At 42.5% G+C, this 21321-nt stretch overlaps 1 protein-coding gene across 1 annotated transcript in view; it reads left to right on the top strand.

The window, feature by feature from the left end:
• The first annotated feature begins 1678 nt into the window (after window positions 1-1678).
• Slc45a2 (solute carrier family 45, member 2) overlaps window positions 1679-21321 on the top strand; it is a 32610-nt gene continuing 12967 nt past the window's right edge. The window contains exons 1-3 of the mRNA NM_001107653.1: window positions 1679-2172; window positions 3791-3967; window positions 15737-16062. Of these exons, the coding sequence (NP_001101123.1) occupies window positions 1788-2172; window positions 3791-3967; window positions 15737-16062 (888 nt within the window). The 5' untranslated portion in view covers window positions 1679-1787. The remainder of the gene's footprint in view (window positions 2173-3790; window positions 3968-15736; window positions 16063-21321) is intronic.

Raw genomic sequence — 21321 nt, forward strand, 5'->3', positions numbered from 1 at the left:
CCTCCTTCTTCACAATGACTTTAGGAAACCTGGAAACCCAGCTTCACAAAAAAGAAATTGCAGGATTATAGAGTGGTCTCACCATGAAAGCTTGAACTGCCTCAAATTTGCTGCCAAGACATTGTTTTACTGTTGATTTGGTTTCAAATTTTAAATATTCTGAGCTATGCAACTGAGTTGTGAATAATGTGTGGGTGCCTTGCTACACAGTTTGAGGAACATCAAATTAGGATCATACCTAGAAAGAGCAAAGAAGAGGAGCACCAAGGATTTAATCTTTAAGGTTCTGACTCCATGTCTTACTCCTGAACTATTTTTAAAGGCCTCATTTTTCCTAAAAGATTTTCCCTGCCTGGTCCAATAAGGTAAATGTGACTCACTTGGTCTTTAAAACAGAGAAAATTTAATTAGAAGAATGCATTGATGATAAAAAAATCAATGTAATACGGTAACATTAGTAATATAGTAATTAGAAATATAGTAACAGGCTCTCTCTCTCTACACACACACACACACACACACACACACACACACACACACACACACACACACCATTATGAGAAATAAGTAACATAGTGAGGTCATCCAGGTATGAGCAGAACCGAGAATCAAGGAGCCAGGACTATGTCTACGGCTCCAGGAACAATGGAGAGTTAAGGAGACCCAGCAGTCCAGTGTGGCTAATAGATGGTAGATGAACATTCAGTTAATGCCAAAGATATCCCAGAATGAAGAAAATTGGGATATACTCTCTTTTTTCTCTCTCTTCTGCCCCTGGCTTTTCACCAAAGCTTCTTGTTGCCCAAATATACCTAGAAGTCAGAGAACAAGGAAGTCTGGGAAATGTAGTCCCATAGGGCCAAGCAAAGTAGGCAGTGACTGGTACAAAACAGACTATATATACTCTATTCATTCAACTTCTATTTATTAGCAAATATTTGGGGTGGGGGGGGGCTAGGAAGTGCCAGGCTAGATGCTGGAGATGCCATAATGACCAAAATCGACCTTATCTCTGTCCTGAAGAGCAAGGCTAGTTAATAAAGTTTGTAAAAATACAGAAAATGCACCAAGTTCGAGAGAAACATTCGAGAGTTATGTGGCAGCTAATGATTGGGGTGAAGGCTAGGGTGCCCCGCAGATTTAACTCTAGTTAATTTGTCTTTTAGGCCCTGGATAGAAAATGTGAATTCAGGAAAACAGAATATCCAGAAAATGTGAATTCAGGAAAACAGAATATCCAGAAATGTGAGTTCAGGAAAACAAAATATCCAGAAAAAATGTGAATTCAGGAAAACAGAATATCCAGAAATGTGAGTTCAGGAAAACAAAATATCCAGATCTCTAGAAAGAAGTGTATAGAAATTATTCAATTATTTACATTTTAACTTAGTCTCTGTATAAAGAAACTTTATTATTTTAAAACTATGAAACTAAGAAGTGTGCAATTTTGTGTGTGTGTGTGTGTGTGTGTGTGTGTGAGAGAGAGAGAGAGAGAGAGAGAGAGAGAGAGAGAGAGAGAGAGAGAGAGGCCGAGTGAAGAACAATCTTTAGAAAAACGCGAGCATTCTAAGGACCCAGAGGGCTCACAACAGCTAATCTCTGTCATGCTTCTGAGTGCCAACGCCCCCTTTGCTTCTCATCGTAACTTGTGATCTTGGAGCATGAAAGAATTTCAGCCCCTCCTCCAGCCTCCCCATCTCCGTTGGCTGCTCAGACAGGCTTCATGTCAGACCCGGTTTGGAGCACAAATCTGAGGACCGCGCTGGAAAGTTACCCTCTCCGTGGTCATGAGTGGAAGCAATGGGCCAACTGACACCCGTGCCTATCAATCCTTAGCTGAGGATTGCCCCTTTGGGTCTGCGGAACAACCCAAGAGATCCACGGGGAGACTCGTCATGCACAGCATGGCCATGTTCGGCCGAGAGTTTTGCTATGCGGTGGAGGCAGCTTACGTGACTCCAGTTCTGCTCAGCGTGGGCCTGCCTAAGAGTCTGTACAGCATGGTGTGGCTCCTTAGTCCCATCCTGGGATTCCTGCTCCAGCCTGTGGTAGGGTCAGCTAGTGATCACTGCAGAGCCAGGTGGGGTCGCCGGAGACCCTACATCCTGACTCTGGGTGTCATGATGCTCTTGGGAATGGCTCTGTACCTCAATGGAGATGCTGCTGTATCAGGTAAGTGGATCGGACAGACCCAATAGTTAGGTGCTGGGTTAAAATGCCATCAGCGTGTTTTAATGCCTAATAGAAAATGGCTAGAACTAATGACCTCGTCCAGCCTGCAGTGACCTCCCTCCTACCTCTGAATGACCCCAAACCTGTGGTTGAGGGACTTTTGCTTCCGGAACCATCACGACACTGCCTTTTATTATTGTGAGGTTTTTAAATAGGATTGAACTTATATCTACTTCATCGAATTATATTATTAAAATTATTTTTACTTATTTATCAGTTGAAGGATTTTTGAACCTATTATGCCTCATGGAAGACTTTGTTAAATTGTCCAGCTATAAGCTTCTGTAACACACCACCTGCTACGTAAAACAAGGCTTAATTCTGGGTGCTTAACATTTTAATTGGTGCAGGACACAGGCCTGTCAGCTCTGGGAGCATTTTTGCATTGCAAATCCTGAACACCAAATTTGGCGTTAAAGCAATATTTCTAGCTGCAAATCAGCTACTAACGTCTATGTAGTTGGTGGCAGTACATTGGGAAAAAAATCATGAGGGGCCACATATTTTAAGACCATTTATGCCAGCAGAATGAATGAGTATGATACAGCACCAGCAGGTACCATTTGTCTATATTTAGGAGGATGTACAGAAATGTAAGATGTAAATAAGAAATATAAGATATGTACTGGAGGTAAGAAAGAGAGGATATGTTTATTTTTCACTTACCTTTATACTGCAATGCTTCAAACATGTTCGTATCCTACACACCACTCTTAGGTTAACAAACTGTAGGCCAGGGAAACATCTATGTCATTCCTGACAGATTAGGTAGATGGATAGAGTGTACCGATAGAGTGAATCTTATGTGTTAAAAGTACCACAGTGGCTATCTCCATAAACCAAAGGAACCGGAGAGGGTCGGTTGAAGATGGACATGGTTTTCAATAGTCTGGGTCATTCCAAAGTGTGTATCCAAGGGCTACAGGGCTACAAGCTCTCCTACTCCGTCCCTTATACCAGCCAAGTCAGAGTCCTGGGAAATGAGGCCAGCAATGTGTATTTTGACAAAACAGTTAGGATGGCAGTCAGGAACTCCAGAGTTTGTGTACCTCTGTACAACTGTGGGTCTGCACATGCATAAAGGGGATGCCCCGGAGAGTAACCATCACCAGAGCTGGGATCTGAAGAATTTTATTCAGGTTATTTCATATTGTTATTATTTTTAATTTAAGGAGATGTTGTTAAAATCCCAGAATACTCTGATAAAATGTGTAACCTGGTCCTTTTTAGAACAATCCCGAGAATGAGTCACCATCACCGCTCTATTTCTAGAATATTTTCATACCCCTCCCCAAAGAAAGTCACCACTAGTCATTACTCCCCATTTTCTCCTATGGAATGGAACTGGGCAGCCACTAACTTACTTTCTGCCTATGTGTTTGTCTTTCCTAGGCATCCAATTGCTACTTTAACTTGAAAAAAAGCACCATTTTTAGATGTAAAACCCAGCCAACGAAACCAAAAGCAAGGCGGTTCGATGAGAGTTTAAGTGAAATTAAAAAATATATGGGTTGTTCTAAAACCTGATTGAGAAGACCAATGTTTGTTTTTCTTTTAGCTTTGGTTGCTAACCCGAGGCAGAAACTGGTCTGGGCCATAAGCATCACCATGATAGGTGTGGTTCTCTTCGATTTTTCTGCTGACTTCATCGATGGGCCCATCAAAGCCTACTTATTTGATGTCTGCTCCCACCAGGACAAGGAGAAGGGCCTCCACTACCATGCCCTCTTCACAGGTAGGGAATATTCCAGAAAGCCTCTCCACCAGCTTTGCAGACATGGAGAAATCCAGCCAGCGGAAGCAGCCAGTGTCTCTGCTCTTAGAACCTTTTGAATGAATGGAACAGTTGACAGGAAGTGCCTATCACGCGCTCTGCTCCGTCTCGGTTCATTTTTCTGAACAAAGTAAGCTCATGACTGGGGCTACAGAGTTCCTGAGAAGGAAGTTTACATAAAGAGTTTCTTCAGAACACTGTAGAAACGTGTCCAGAAGAAAGGCACCCCATGCACTGAACATTCTCTTTAAAGCGGTGACCCTCGGGCACTCATTTGTCACTCAGCGTCAGCTTACTAGGGATGTGTTGAAAATGCAGGTTTCTGGGTCCTTCCTCCCCTCACACTGATTCAGTCCATCTCAGGAATTGGCATTTTGTTTGATAAGGACCCCAGGTGTCCTAAAAGATACATTTGAAACCAAAACTAGAATTAAATCGAGCAAACGGAACTCCACCACCTTCAAGAGTTCTTCAGTATATAAAGAAATCAATCTGTTCACTTATAAATGTCCATGCCGGGTGGGCATTGGGCTCTTTCAATCCCTAGGAGGCTGTTTTTCAGCCTTGATTGCCACTGGGGTATTTCCCAAGCAGTAGCACACCAGGTAGGAGCTAGACCCTGTTAACACTTTAAGTGAGGGCAGGACCCCAAGCCAGGGAGATTTTTATATCTAGCTGCTGGGCCCCATCAGACCACTTAATTATATTGTCCTCATAATCAAGCCACATGTACTTAAATGTTGAGGAATCCTAGCTCCATCCATGGCCACGCGGGTCCCTACCCCCAGAACCAGTATTAGTTCCTGCATGTGAAGCCATCTAGTCTAGTCTCGTCGTTCTGGAAATATTTGAGTAGTGAAACTATGAAGAGACGAGACTACCTAGTGCAGCAAACTATTCCTACCGCTTTTAAAGAAGGCAGAAGGACAGCCATGACACAGAGGGCGGAAGGAGGCCCCTAACCTCCATGTGCTTGGAGATGAAAATGCTGCAGAATAAAGCCAGGGTCTGAGAAGATCCCTGTCTCACCTTTGCTCTTACTGCAACCCCATCCCCTCACCTGGGCGCCTACCTCCCATAGATACTTGATCCTCGCTATGAAGCACAACACTTAACCACTGAGCCACCTCTCCACTCCCACAGGCTGTGTTCACCCCACACCTCAAGCTCTGCCTCCCACTAGTTCTCCACATTCTCTGTGCCCCCAAACTCTCAACGTGTTTCCAGGGCAGACCTCAGGGCTGTTTCATTCACTGTCTCCTGGATCTTTCACCATCGACACTCACATCACAGATGATCAAAATAAAGACTAATGCAAAGCAAGAGGGAATCTGCCCTTTCCTCCCATTTTTAATATTAACAATGTCTTAATTTATCCTTTGAGAATTGCAAACGCCATGTTTTGATCGTATTTATTTCCCTTCCTCCCATACTCTCCCCCTTTTTCTTCTCTGGACTCAAGGTCTATTTTTCACTCAGAATGTCCCTTTGGAAATCAAAAATACTCTGAAATTCCCACCCTCCTCCTAAGGAGAAGGTCTCAAACTCTTTCCTAATTTGCAATTAGACTTAATTTCTAACTTAGCCTTGGACTCAATCCACAAAATAATCAAAGCACAAATGTTTAGTGAACGGATTCCTTGAGCAGGGAGAGGTGGGCTGCACAGCCCCTGGGGGTTCTCTGGTCAGCCTGGTCTGCCATGCCACAGGACTGTTGCTGCCTGCTTGGCTTGAATAGCAGAAAGGTAATCTTCACAGTGATGGAGGGCGGCAATCCAAGATCAAGGTGTTGTCAGACTGGGTAAGCCTCTCTTCCTGACTTGCAGACATCTGTTGTCTTGTGTCCTCCTAAAATCCCTGCAGCCCCTTCTGCTGATGGAAGAGCAATTGATGACAGGGAAAAGCTCAGTCTACCTATGAGGAAACTCTCCAGAACTTCTCAATATAAAAGCTCAGTTTGTTCTCAAAGGGTAATTACCATATAATTTTTTTCTTGGCCTTGGTGATTTTTCTGCCTCCTATTTTAGAACATTCTAACCACTCCAGTTGTACCATACATTTCATGAAAGAAGGAGGTATGGGCAGAAAATGTGTGTGTGAATGAGTGAGAAGCGGAGAGAGAGAGAGGATGCAGAGGCGAACAGCATCCTGTGCGCATTGCTTTGCTACTTAGTCCGCAATCCCATTGGAGTCCCTCTATTGTATCCACATCCTGACTCTTCCACCTGACTCCTGTGTGTGTCAGGTGCTCAAGGCAGAGGAAAGGGGGTGATCATGACAACTCTCACAGGACAGGGACTCAAACACCTCTGTTGGTTTATTCTTCTTAAACAAGAGTTGAGGGGAGAAAAAACATGCTGGTGTTTGGTCAGCATCCATGTCAGTAACAACTCAACTTTTATTTGGTTACTTGACTCCTATGTTGCCTCTTGGATACATGATGGTTGGTTGCCATAGTTCCCTCATGTTTCTTGTAAGAGGGGGAATGGAGACAAGAGTCAGGGAAGAAGGAAAGGGAAGAGATATGGTCTTTTTAAATGAGAAAAGAACTTTCTACTCCCCACAGATATTTATTTGTTTCTTGTTGAGCATAATTAGATCATCTAGTAGGCTACTGAGGTTGAAAAGTGAGGGCTTGTTTAGTTTTTCATTTTTAGGGATGGGAACACTTTACTTCCCTGGAGCAAACTGCGATCCATTACTAAGGAAGAAGGGACATTTATTATTAAATAGGAGAAAGCCAATAAATACTTAAATAAAATAGACATAACTGTGTGTTGGCCTTAAGGAAACATTTGATTTCTTTGTTCTTCTTTGTTTTGTCTCATTATGAGGACCAAACTCTGGATGTCAGGCAGTGTCTCTAGTGTTTGTGTTTGGTCCTGTGGAAGATCAATGTGGACAGCTTCAGGCAAGTCTGTTCCCTGATAGAAGAGCAAACTCAAAAGTCCTCCTCTTCTAGGGCAGTACACCGGTTTCCCACCCGATTTGAGCTTAGTTTCTAAAGGCTCTGAGAGTTTATGTTGAGAGTTCCTATTGATGATGTCCCCTGCACTGCTCATAACAATCGTGGATCACTACGGGCCATTCACAAAATGTGCATGCCTTGTTCTGTGTACATGAAGCAGCACATACAGTGTGTGTGTGTGTGTGTGTGTGTGTGTGTGTGTGTGTGTGTGTGTGACAGAGAGACAGAGACAGAGACAGACAGATAGACAGAAGCAATGCCTTATCACTCTGCTCTGCTCTGTCTGAATAAAACAGATGACTCCAGTATATACTCAAAGCAAGCATTTTCTGACAAAGGCATATTCAATGTCAGGGCCCATTCGGATTTCCATAAACAACATTCACACAGGCAATCTAGCCATCCCAGTAAATTGAAGTCCTTTTTATTTGTTTCCAAACTGTTTAGATCAACAGTTCTAAATGCTTTGCAAAATGTGTCAAAGAATTCATTGTGAATATTTTCCAGCCTGCTTTTGTGTGTATGTTTATGTGCTAAAGAAAAATTTTCTCCTGGCTTCCAGGGAACAATTTTATTCCTCCCTTTGTCTCTCCCACTAAAACTGTCATCTCTCCAGCCCCTAGGTTAGCAGAAGCCGTGTTGGGTGTGGTAGACATACTCATAGCCACTCGATGTGCACATCTATCCGTAGAGAGGCCTTTGTACCCAGTGAGTCAACAAACCCACACTTTTTGGTAGGAAGCTTCTTCCTTATGCTGAGAGTTCCTACCTCAGTATATCTGTGCTAAGTTGAACTCCAGTGGGCAGTATAGACTATCTCTTGGTGGCAAACTTGAACCAGACATTGGAAAACCCTGCCTCCCCTTGGCTGCAGTGCAAGCTCAGGATGTCTCAAGTTTGTCATCCTCCCCCACCCCCCGCAGACCTGGGAGTCTATAACAGTAATTGCAAACAAACTGGCCAAATGCTCCATGTACAGAACGAAGATATGTGTGAAGGGTCAAAGGGAAGACTTGTATGCTCACTTCCTTTCTCGATGGTTCCCCCAGGGAAAGTTGTATCTGTACCGAGTGCTTCAGGGCAAAAGAACTGCTTTCCTTCAGAAGAAGATGGGGGAAACACATTAGGCTTGGTGTCTTTTTACTTCAGAAAAGTACTTCAAAGTATGCCCAAAAAATGCTAATGTGAAAACAAAAAAAAATGCTCCATTTGGCAAATAATCAAAGACTAAGAAGAGAGTTAAAAATAGAGTTTCAGATAGAACCCCTTTAACCAAACTTTATTTGGTATCAAAGAACCACCTTTCATGTTTGGGGCTATTTAAACCTTTTCTGTTTGTGAATAATTGTTGGATGAACGGTTTTGTTTCATTAGCTGGCTTCCCTTTGAAGTTTGTGCCCATGGGACACTTTCACATCTGCCGCCTCAGGTACCTTAGAAAGGACAAGCCAGAGCAGAAAGCAAGAACACCCCCCACTTCACTTAAACTATTTTAGTTTCTAAGTCAACATGTACCATCCGTCCTTACAGGGTTCGGTGTGACGAAGCCTTCAGTGAATGTGTACCGTGTACAGTGATCAGTCAGGCCCATTAGCATTCCCCGTCTCACCCATCACGGCTTCCATGTGTGGAGACCCTTCAAACTCTCCTCTGCTTACTCGAGGTCACACAAAACCTTGGAATGTTGGTAGCTGGAGTTCCATAGACTATTAGACTTGGTTCTTTGCATCTAACTGTGCTGTGTTGCCTACTGCCAAGCTTCCCTCCTTCCCTCCTATATTTCTATGAGCTCGTTGTTTTGGCTTACCTTTCTATGCTTGTCACTGTTACTGGTTCCAGTGACCCCAGGAGAGAGCTTTTCTATACTTTCTTCTGTATTGGAAGTCTGGGTACCAACTTCCTCAGCCTTCTTGTTCTGACCTCAGAGCCTGGGCTACACACACACACACACACACACACACACACACACACACACACACACGCCTGTATTGTTTATTCAATTTTTTGTCTGCTTCCTCATCTCTACTGGCAAGAATATCTTTCCTTTTCATTGCTCTGAGCCACTGCTTGGAGCATAAATGTGGGAGGGATATGATGTGACGGATATGCTATCTTCACATCTTCTGTTTTCACATTGCTTACGTTGTATTGCTGGGAGGTAAAGCAGCTAACCCAAGGCCACCCTACAGGACGTAAAGGAGGAGTAACAATCAACAAGACAACAGTTGACTGAAGATGTGGTGTCTGTCCCAGTTCAGATTCTTGTTAAAGGTGAGCCCCCAGGAACCTGAGTTCTGTAAAAGTTCAGCAGAAGGAATCTGGACAAACTATTTATTTGGGGTGGATTTCCTGGAGACGGAGGGAAATGTTTCCAAATGCACCGACCAGGTATTGTGGCCACTAGGAGGCGCAAGAGCGTTATTCACCTTATGTAGACTTGAACTATGGTTTAGGAACCAGACCAATTAATGAGCCTGAAATGCACTCATCTCTAATCCTGAATCAAGAGAAGAAACCGGAGTCAGGTTTTATGAGTCCTGTCAGAAAACGGGGAGTTTCTCACCTAGGTTAGTGAGCCACTTTCTGTGCTTAAATTGAGAAACTCATTTTTATAAAAACAATGAGATGCTTATAGTAGGTGTTTCTGTGGGAACCACTAGTGGATTAGGCATGTTAGCACAGACTAGAGACATCTGTCAGGAATAGAACATCCCATCTGAGGGCATCTGTACTGTTGGACAAAGGCACTTGTCCAAATACTACATGTATTTGGCTAAGTAAGAACAATATGATTTTGACCCTGGTTTAGTGTACACTTTCTAGCTTGCAGCACAGGAAGCACCCAGCATAGGACAACTCTGGATGACATTTTGTGTCTAAAACAGCTGTGAATCTGCAAAGTCAGAAGCTTAGTCTAATTGCTTCTATGTTAAGGAGGTTTCCACAGCATGGGGAACTTGGCCTCAATCAGATTGGAATGCCCCCTTCCCCCTCAGGGGCTGCGTCCAAGCTTTAGTGGTATAGAGACCAAAGGTTTGGGAGGGAAAATATGTAGGTTGAGTGACAACCACCCACAATGGCATTTGCTAGGCTGCTCACTGTCCTGCCATGCCTTAGTGGTGAGGGTGAACAGTCAGCACCGATCATCTTTCTTTCTATTTACAAGGCTCCCTCAGACCACGAATCCTCAGCTTCCTCCAGGCCATCTGCTTTTCTTATTCACACACAGGGATGGTGGGAGATCAGCTCGGAGCTTCAAGCTCTCTATACCTGTCCTTCCCTGCATCCCAGCAGAAAGATAAAACACACTCAGTGCCTATGATTGTTGGAGTCCATTCACACGTTTGTCCACTCCAGAATGTCATCTGTAATACCAATATCTACATCGAGGACCTTTATAGAATGGAAGAATACTTCAGTCACCTAATTTTCACATTGCCAGCTGAGTTCCCAGGCTAATAAATAGAATATTGTAGGAGAGGTGTCTTTAAACAAGGAGACATTACATTCATCCTCCTTATTTTGCTTCTCATATAGTAGGGAGTTTTTAACGATTATCTTGTGCCATGTACTTCACAGTTTTGTGCCCCATATTAGAGAGTTTGTTGCCTAAATTGACCCCAAAATAGGCAAGTGTGACTTTTTAGGACTATCATTTTTATTTATTTAGGACTATCATTTTTATCATTTTATCGCTGAAGAGGAAGAGGCAGGAGGATCACCATTTCAAGGCTAGAGATCCTATCGTAAAGGAAACTGAAATGGCCTTGAGTGGCGTGATGAAATGTTGTCTGATGTTTCTAAGTCCAAGGAGGCTGAGGTATCAATGGACTATAGTAAAAGTGCTTTTAAACAGAAACACTAAATGAAATTCTGTGTTGATCTTGGGGGGGGGGAGGAAGGAGAGAGAGAGAGAGAGAGAGAGAGAGAGAGAGAGAGAGAGAGAGAGAGAGAGAAGCTCTCAGGAACTGCATCCTGAATCTCTCCCATGAGCAGTGGTACCTGCATTCGTTCATGCACTGATGTATTCAGTGCCAGTGACAACTCCATAGGTTGTAGCCACTGTGAATAATTTGCATACTTCCTCAAAGCACTGTCTTGAGGACTGACCATGGCAGTGTGTCACAAGCAGAAACGAGTCAGACACAGGACAAATTCATCTGTCCGGATTCATTGCCCAGTCATTCCTTCATGGAAGTCTTACTGCCTCATGGGTGGGTGGGTGGGGGGCTTCTAGAGTTACATTTCTGAAGTCCCTTGAGAGGAGGGAGATGTACTTTAACCTCTCACTTTCCAGCCCCAAGAAAGTCTGCCAAGACTTCGGGCCATCACTGCCGAAGTGGTTAACTAACACACGCACATTCACCATGAACACTCTCACTCATGCACAGCCATGTTCTTAAAACATTCTGTTCTGACCCGAGGATCCCGGCCCGCAGCAGCTCTCTGCTCCCAAACCCCGTGGGAGAGAGACCTCACCGCCTGATCAGGTGGGCACTCCTGAGGCTGCAGAGCGGAGGAGACCACCAACACTGCCCACCCCTGCCCACATCCCTGGCCCAAGAGGCAACTGTATAAGGCCTCTGGGTTCCCGTAGGGGAGGGCCCAGGAGCAGCAGGACCCCTGCGCCTGAGACACCGCCGGAACCTGAAGGAAACAGACCGGATAAACAGTTCTCTGCACCCAAATCCCGTGGGAGGGAGAGCTGAACCTTCAGAGAGGCGGACACGCCTGGGAAACCAGAAGAGACTGCACTCTGTGCACATCCAGACGCCAGAGGAAAACACCAAACGTCATCTGGAACCCTGGTGCACGGAGGCTCCCGGAAAGAGCGGCGCAGATCTTCCCGGTTGCTGCCGCCGCGGAGAGGACTTAGGCAGTACCCCACGAGCAAACTTGAGCCTTGGAACCACAGGTAGGACCAACTTTTCCCCTGCAAGGAACCTGCCTGGTGAACTCAAGACACAGGCCCACAGGAACAGCTGAAGACCTGTAGAGAGGAAAAACTACACGCCCGAAAGCAGAACACTCTGTCCCCATAACTGACTGAAAAAGAGGAAAAGAGGTCTACAGCACTCCTGACACACAGGCTTATAGGACAGTCTAGCCACGGTCAGAAATAGCAGAACAAAGTAACACTAGAGATAATCTGATGGCGAGAGGCAAGCGCAGGAACCCAAGCAACAGAAACCAAGACTACATGGCATCATCGGAGCCCAATTCTCCCACCAAAGCAAACACGGAATATCCAAACACACCAGAAAAGCAAGATCTAGTTTCAAAATCATATTTGATCATGATGCTGGAGGACTTCAAGAAAGACATAAAGAACTCCCTTAGAGAACAAGTAGAAGCCTACAGAGAGGAATCGCAAAAATCCCTGAAAGAATTCCAGGAAAACACAATCAAACAGTTGAAGGAATTAAAAATGGAAATAGAAGCAATCAAGAAAGAACACATGGAAACAACCCTGGACATAGAAAATCAAAAGAAAAGACAAGGAGCTGTAGATACAAGCTTCACCAACAGAATACAAGAGATGGAAGAGAGAATCTCAGGAGCAGAAGATTCCATAGAAATCATTGACTCAACTGTCAAAGATAATGTAAAGCGGAAAAAGCTACTGGTCCAAAACATACAGGAAATCCAGGACTCAATGAGAAGATCAAACCTAAGGATAATAGGTATAGAAGAGAGTGAAGACTCCCAGCTCAAAGGACCAGTAAATATCTTCAACAAAATCATAGAAGAAAACTTCCCTAACCTAAAAAAAGAGATACCCATAGGCATACAAGAAGCCTACAGAACTCCAAATAGATTGGACCAGAAAAGAAACACCTCCCGTCACATAATTGTCAAAACACCAAACGCACAAAATAAAGAAAGAATATTAAAAGCAGTAAGGGAAAAAGGTCAAGTAACATATAAAGGCAGACCTATCAGAATCACACCAGACTTTTCGCCAGAAACTATGAAGGCCAGAAGATCCTGGACAGATGTCATACAGACCCTAAGAGAACACAATTGCCAGCCCAGGTTACTGTATCCTGCAAAACTCTCAATTAACATAGATGGAGAAACCAAGATATTCCATGACAAAACCAAATTTACACAATATCTTTCTACAAATCCAGCCCTACAAAGGATAATAAAGGGTAAAGCCCAACATAAGGAGGGAAGCTATACCCTAGAAGAAGCAAGAAACTAATCGTCTTGGCAACAAAACAAAGAGAATGAAAGCACACAAACATAACCTCACATCCAAATATGAATATAACAGGAAGCAATAAAAACTATTCCTTAATATCTCTCAACATCAATGGCCTCAACTCCCCAATAAAAAGACATAGATTAACAAACTGGATACGCAATGAGGACCCTGCATTCTGCTGCCTACAGGAAACACACCTCAGAGACAAAGACAGACACTACCTCAGAGTGAAAGGCTGGAAAACAACTTTCCAAGCAAATGGTCAGAAGAAGCAAGCTGGAGTAGCCATTCTAATATCAAATAAAATCAATTTTCAACTAAAAGTCATCAAAAAAGATAAGGAAGGACACTTCATATTCATCAAAGGAAAAATCCACCAAGATGAACTCTCAATCCTCATCTTCGATTGGTTTATATACAAGTGTGCAATTTCTAGGCTTGAAAGTAAAATGATGCTATCTGGTGCTGGATAGAGGGGCATTATTTTTTATTATGGCAGCTTGCTATTTTTGTAACATGGTGATTTGGTTGAACACAATAAAGTACAGTAGTAACTGATCTCCCCCTCTTCCTGGATGAGTAAGGAGATGATTAAATGTTGATGTCAGCATTCATGAGCATATTCAGATGAGCTTCTGCTTCTGTTGAAAAGGATGCTGTGTTTGATTGTGGTCCGAAGCTTTGAAGCACCACTTGGCATCTCCTTCCTTGGCGGTCTCACTGTTTAAACATAACAGATTTGATAGCTTGTTGGTAAGGTGAGGTCCAGCTTGTCTCCACTAGGTCATCTTCATGTGAATCCGGTGGTTATACGGTTTTGTTCTAGGGATATTTCATTTTTTTAATAACGGTTTTAGCTGACACTCATGGAGAGAATGAATCCTTAGAACTGTGCCACTAGTGAAAGGAAATCCTGTCTAGAGTATGTTTCTTTACAAAGCTGTGTCACACCATCCTTTGGGCCCTCTGCTGGAAAAGTAGAATCAAGTCTCAAATAATGCCTTTTAAATTGTATCCTCTAGTATTATAGATGTAGGACAGTACTGTATCATACCTCTGTGGATGTAAAATAGCTTGTACCTGCTTTATGGTACGTAGTAGTGACCGTGCTTTATCAGAGCTGTTTTTAATGATGTTGCTCAGAATGTTTTCTTTCCAGATGATGATTGAGAAGCTAATTTTAAAAAAAAATGGTGCCAGGTACCACAAGAGTAACAGAACTGTGCTGTTTTCTCCGGTTTTGTTTTTTTACTTTTTTTTTTTTAATGGAGTATGCTGGATGTCTCTACAGTTTTGTTCAGATGACTGCAGAACCTGGAAAAGCTGTTGCTGCTGTTGATGCATAACACACTGCTATTATTGGTCTTTTTATATAAATATAAATGTATATATACAGATATATAATTTGAATTTTTTGAAACTTTACCTGTGCTGTCAACTTTGGAAAAAAGTATCCCCGTTTACTGTGTTGAGTTGGCACGGTACAGAAATTAACAGCCATATTGGTCTAGAAATGTTGAACTTAAGTTTTTTCCATTTGTACAGGGGTAACACACTGTATTAAATATGTAAGGTCTTATATACGTGGGTTTGATTACAAAAACTAATAAAGTATTCTCTAAATTAAAAAAAAAACATTCTACTGAATCTACAAGCAATACCTTTGGAACCTCGAAGCCTTGGAAGCTGGACTAGTTCTTAATGAAGTGGGTTCTTCTTTTTTTTTTTTAACAGCTAGTTTTGTTCACATAGCAGTCTCATTACACATGGTCCAAGTACGTCCAGATAAGAACTCAAATTGGAAGTTAAACATTGATCTTCGAACATCATAGCCAACGATGCCACGTTTGCTATGATCTCTCTGATATAAAACCACATCCACACCTCAGTGGCTGTCAATCCATTCAGCACGGCTTCCTTAACTGTAAGAATCTAGAACTTCCGTAGGGATGAAGAGAAATGTCAAGGTTCTTTGACCTTCCCAAGCTAGTTTGTCTTCTCGTGGAGCTTGACGGTGGAAAGATGATAATAAAAATTTTTATTGCTGCCAGAAAGTGATTTTTATGGACTCATTTGGGTCAAGAATTTGAGGCTTTTGTTAGTTTGTTTGTTTGTTGTTTTTAAGTAGTATAGAAGATGCCGGTTGGGAAGGCCACGGTATCTCCAAGGGTGTGTCAACGTGTTGTGCGTTCACTGCTGTCCTGAACAGTTTTCATTTCCAGATCATGACCATCTTGGTAGGTTACTTGTATGTCATTACCCTATAATAGGCACACAGGAATAAGGTCACAGCAAATAAATATTAGAGCTGGGACTTGAACTCACACTGCCTTAGCCTCTTGCCATGTTGAGTCTTGTCATTACCAGTCAGTCTCTGGTCTCTACAGAAAGCTTTTCTACAGAAGGGGAAGGCCTGTGCATGCTGGGAAACAAACATGTCTATTGAATATGCTAATCTCTCTCTCTCTCTCTCTCTCTCTCTCTCTCTCTTCCTCCCTTCTTCCCTCCTCTTTCCCTCCCTTCCTCTCCCTCTCTCTCTCTTGCTTTCTAGGTTTTGGAGGTGCTCTTGGTTACCTTTTGGGTGCCATAGACTGGATGCATCTAGAGCTGGGAAAACTGCTGGGCACTGAATTCCAGGTCATGTTCTTCTTCTCTGCCCTGGTTCTCACCTTGTGCTTCATCACGCACCTGTGCAGTATCCCTGAAGACCCACTCAGAGATGATGCAACAGACCCTCCCTTACAGCCAGACCCTCAGGGCTCGTCACTGTCAGCAGATGGGATGCCCCGATATGGTTCCATTGAGAAGGTTAAAAATGGAGATGCAGACACAGGACTGCCAGTGCAGGGAGGGAAAAACAAGAAGCCTTCTGGACAGGTAAAGATGCAAATTCTCTTTTCTTCTCCTCCACACGAGGGAAGTGTTCTTGCTTAGTCACTCTTTTCTTTGTGAAAAAGTGTCGTATTTGCTTGTCTGATATAAAGTTTTATGAAGTCTATTTGAACATTTAAAACCTCCATTAATCGTTAGCTGTTGGAATGAGAATCTTGTACTTCAGGTGTTCTCTCTCCTCTTATTCCTTTCAAAGCATCAAAGTGGGGAAGGTAATGTCAACTGTAACAGTTAGACCAGGGGAGAACCCTCCAGTCACAGAAAATGGTCTCTTAGATAAGAATTATACTCTACAACTTTGTTCCTTCAAACAACAATGCCATTGAGTTAATGACTGGAGTAGACGCATGAATTTGGATAACATGACTTGGTTGGATAATTCTGTCAATCCATTTTAAAGGTTCATTAGCTTCAACTTGAAACAAAACAAAACAAAATAAGAACAACAATAACAAAAACACCTGCCAGAAAAAAAGGATCAAGGTTCAGAGGAAAGGGTCAGCGAAGAGATTAGAATTAGAATTATATTGACCGATATAGAAGCCATTAACCCTGCATAACTGCTTAAATGAAGTTAATTAAAATGAAATAAAATTAAGGTTCCATTAGTTTCATTAGCCATATTTTGAAAGCCCAAAGCCACATGGGACCAGAAATGCTTCCAAGGCACAAGTGTAGAGCCTTTCCATTGTAATAAAAAGACAGATTAAACCACATTGATCCAGTAAGCACACTTTCCTGTTAGCTACCCTTCCATATCCATTTCTTGAGGTTTAGTACAAAGGGTCCACATAGAGATCTTGTACTTGACTGACCTGCATTATTCACTCAACAAATAACTGACAGGGTGGCTTTAGAGCAGCCTAAAGATTTAGAGATGTGTCAAATCCTGGTACTACTACCCTTTTAAATGTATGACCTTGGACATTTATGTTTCTGTAGAATGAGAAAGTAATTTAATCCACCAGCAAGGGATAGCATGCACTTCAATGTAACTCACTCAGTATGGTTCGCACTGGATAGTAATGTGTTCTTTTGAGTCTGTGAGAATGCTGAGTGCTCTAAACACAAACAGGGAGTGTTATCTACTCTCTAAAGTCCTATAAACAGTCCTGTATTTCACAGCTTTCCCAAGGTCAGCTTCTGCTGCTGGCTTAGGGATTTGCCAGAATTATTGGATTTTACAAATAATATAAAGAAAGGTGATTTTTAGACTTTATATTAAGTATATAAGCTTATTTGCATGCTATTAATATAAATGAATTATTATTCATTTAACAAACTGGATACTCTGGATGCTGAGTATCTGAATACTGAGATCATTGCATTGACTAAAGACCAGATCCTATTCCTAGTAATCTATAAGCTAGTCCCTTTGCCTGGCAAATTATAAGTGGGCATGAGCCATTTATACCATCACAACGAGGAACAGAATAGAAGATGCTATAACAGCAATGTTTCCACTGCGGATTTTCTAGACAGCAGGTGTGTTGGGTAGAATTACAAATTCAGGAGATTCACTGGGTAAAGCAGCATGAAAGACAAAGGGAGAAGAGGAAGCAGAAAATAGTGTCTTCCTATCAAGATAAAGGTCAAACACCTGGGGAAGGAAGGTTTGGAGACAGAGTGGGACACCTCTGTCTCTCTTCTGCACCACAGTGCTAAGAGCTTCAGCCAGCTCAGAAGATTTTTCCAACCAAACTGGCCCTTGGTAAGTCCAAGTCTCTTGAGAAGAGCGGGTACTGGTACCTTACGTCTTGCCTAGCCATTGTCAAGAATGGGTGGTAAATCTACAGGCAGCACTTAGGTGGTCACTCATCCGGTGTCCACCAGCAAGGGATCAAAACAGCACATTTCCATGAAGGTAACGATTCTCATAGCAAAACTTACGATCAGTTTTGCAAAGAGGAGAAATTGATCTTAAGCAAAGAGTCTTTTAGGACTTAAAAGAAAAGTCACCCCAGCCTGGTGCTTTGAATGATGGTCAGGATTCGAAGTGGAGATTTAGGGAAGAATGCTCCTGGTAGAGAAGGGGGTAACAGCAATGCCATAGAGTAAAGACAACAAAAACCTCCAAAATTCCCTTAATGTGTATAGGGGAAAAGGGCAAAAACTCTACCTTGGCCACGCTTATATAAAATAGGCTTTCAGTTAAATTCATAAAAACTAGGGTTTACTAGGAGAGCATGTGACAAAAGGATCAGTTTGCCAAAAGATAAACACCCATCAGCAGTAGCACCCATGGTTGACAGATCTGAAGAGACAGATTACACTACAGTAGAGATCACAGGCACTGAAGCAAGACTCACCGGGGTGGACAGACTGTCCAGAGAAGATCAGCAAGGACACGTGGGATTTGAACTGCACTTTACACTCTATGGACCTAATGGCATCGGAATACACATTTTCCTCCACTGAACACTCTGGGGAATATTCCTTAGGAATGAATCACAAAGACTGAAGCAACAACCACGAAGCCTGCATGGATCTGAGCTCGATTCTCTGCGTATAAACTATGGTTGTAAACTTGGTGATTGGTGTTCCTGTGGGACTCCTAACAGTGGGAGTGGGGGTGTCTCTGACTCTTTTGTTGGCTCATGGGTTCCTTTTCTGCCTACTGGCTTGCCTTATCCTTCCTTGATTTGAGGGTTTGTTCCTAGTCTTATTATAACTTGATATGCCATATACAGTTGACATCCCTGGGAGACTCTCTCTCTCTCTCTCTCTCTCTCTCTCTCTCTCTCTCTCTCTCTCTCTCTCTTTCTCTCAAGCAAGATACAAGAGGAGTAGATCATGGGGAGAGAGGAAGTAGGGTAGGACTGCGAAGAGTGGAGGGAGGGGAAACTGCAGCCAGGATCTAAAGTATGAAAGAAGAATAAAAGAAAAATCATGATGCTGAGGGCCTTCCCAATACAGCAGTGGAGAACTAGAAGTGATAATACAGGAAACTTCAGACTATTCACAAATACACGGACATTAAATAACATTCTTCTAAGCATCCAATGGATCACAGAAGAGATTAAAAGAAATGTGAAAATACCTCATGCTGTGTTTACAGCTGAGTAAAATTCTATTGAAGTCTACCAAGCATGTAAATAACTAATGCCAATACTTTTCAAAGTCTTTTAAAGAAATCCAAAAGGAGAGAACACTTCCAAACACGTCTATAAAATCATAATTATGCTGACACCAAAGGCAGACGCTGGTGGTAAAACAAGGAGAGACTCACAAGCCAACCTTCCTGATAAGCACTGATGCAGAGATCCTTTCAGGACACTAGCAAACCAAAACCAGCAACGAGTTTAAAGGGTTATTTACCGTGATCAAGGGAGATCTTCTCCTAGAATGCAGAAATTGTTTACGATGTATAAGTCAATAATTGCGGCACATTAATAGCGAAGGGATAACACCATGTGATTATCTGAAGAAATGTGCGAATAGCATTAGACAAAATTCAACATCTTTTAATGATGAAAAACTCTTTGTGTAGGGGCTGGAGGGATGGCTGCTCTTTCAGAGGACCCCGGTTCAATCCCCAGTACCCACACTGCAGCTTACTTCTGTTTGTAACTCCAGTTCCAGGGGATCTGACGTCCTCACACAGACATAGATGCAGGCAAAACAACATTAAATGTAAAAATAAATTTTGTAAAAGAAAAAAAGAAAAAAGAAAAAAGAAAAACCTCCTAGAAACTTGGGCTAAGGATATCTGTCAGTTCTGTGTGACATCGTAGCGGAGCAATCAGTGAAGGCAAAGAAACTAAAAAGTGTTCAAGTGGAAACAAAGAACTTGCATCTTCTGTTTGCTGAGAGTGGAGTATGATATTTATAAAACTCTTAAAAGGCAATGCGAAGTTTGTCAGATCCAAATGTAAATTAAGTAAAAGTGAGGATATAAAAAAAATCAGTATATTCGTGTTCATTGACAGCATATTGTGCTGGTTAGTCTTTTCTCAACTTCACACAAGCTAGGGTCTTCTGGGAAGCCGGAACCTAACTGAGAAAATGCTTTTATCAGACTGGCTGTGAGGAAGTCTGCAGGGGCATTTTCTGGAGTCATGATTAATGGGGGAGGGCCTAGCCCACTGTGGGTGGTGTCATCCCCAGCGGGTGGACCTGGGTTGTGTGAGAAAGCAGGAGAACAAGGCAGCAGGGCCTTATTCCATTGCCTCTGCTTCAGATCCTCACCACCCCCAACCCTCACCCTGTCTGCCTGAGCTGCCTGCCTTTGCATTGTGACAGACTGTGACTGGCCTGAACCTGGTGTAAACCAAATTAGCCATTTCCCCCAAGTGTCTTAGTTAGGGTTCCTATTGCTATGATGAAACCCCAGGACCAAAAGCAACTGGGAAGGAGAGGGTTTACTGGTTTGCACTTCCATAGCATAGCCCATCACTGAAGGAAGTCAGAACTCAGGAACCTAGAGACAGGAGCTGATGCAGAGGCCATGGCAGTGGGAGAGCTTACTGCCTTGCTCATCATGTCTTGCTCAGCCTGTTTTCTGTTCTGTTCTGTTCTGTTCTGTTCTGTTTTATTTTATTTATTTATTTATTTATTTATTTATTTATTTATTTATTTATTTTGTTGTTGTTGTTGTTGTTGCTGTTTATAGAACCTAAAGCCCAAGAATAGCACCACCCGCAGTGGACTGGGCTCTCCTGCACAAACCACTACTTAAGATAATGCCCTACAACAGGATAACAGGATCCCACAGAAGCATTTTCTCAATTGCGGTTTCTTCCTCTCAGATGACTATAGCCAATGTCAGGTTGATATAAAACCAGCTGACACACCAGGTTACTTTTGCTCGTGGTGCTTTAACAGAGCAGTGGAAAGCAAACCAGTGTTAGATACGATCTAAAACTAAAATCAATTTACAATAGCTGCAAAAATACTTAAAAATAAGTTTAGCCAATATTCATAATTAAAAACTTCAGAGGTACTGAGCACATAATTAAATGGAAATTGAGAGAATTAACATTATTAAATATATCACTCAAGGCAATCTACAGATTCAATGCAATCTCTATCAAAATTTCAATAATGTTTTTTATGGAAATAGAAAAATCTTTTTAAAGCCATGAAGACCACAGATATCCAAAGCTTGAACAAAAATAACAAAGTCAGGGCAATTTATTTTATTTTTGCCACAAAGCTATGTAATCAACAGAGAATGGTACAGGCATGAAAACCAGCACATGGATCAATGGAACTGAATAAACAACCAAGGATTAATCCTCAGAT

This window comes from Rattus norvegicus, chromosome 2, assembly GCF_036323735.1.
Source record: "Rattus norvegicus strain BN/NHsdMcwi chromosome 2, GRCr8, whole genome shotgun sequence".
NCBI classification, from domain to species: Eukaryota; Metazoa; Chordata; class Mammalia; order Rodentia; family Muridae; genus Rattus; species Rattus norvegicus.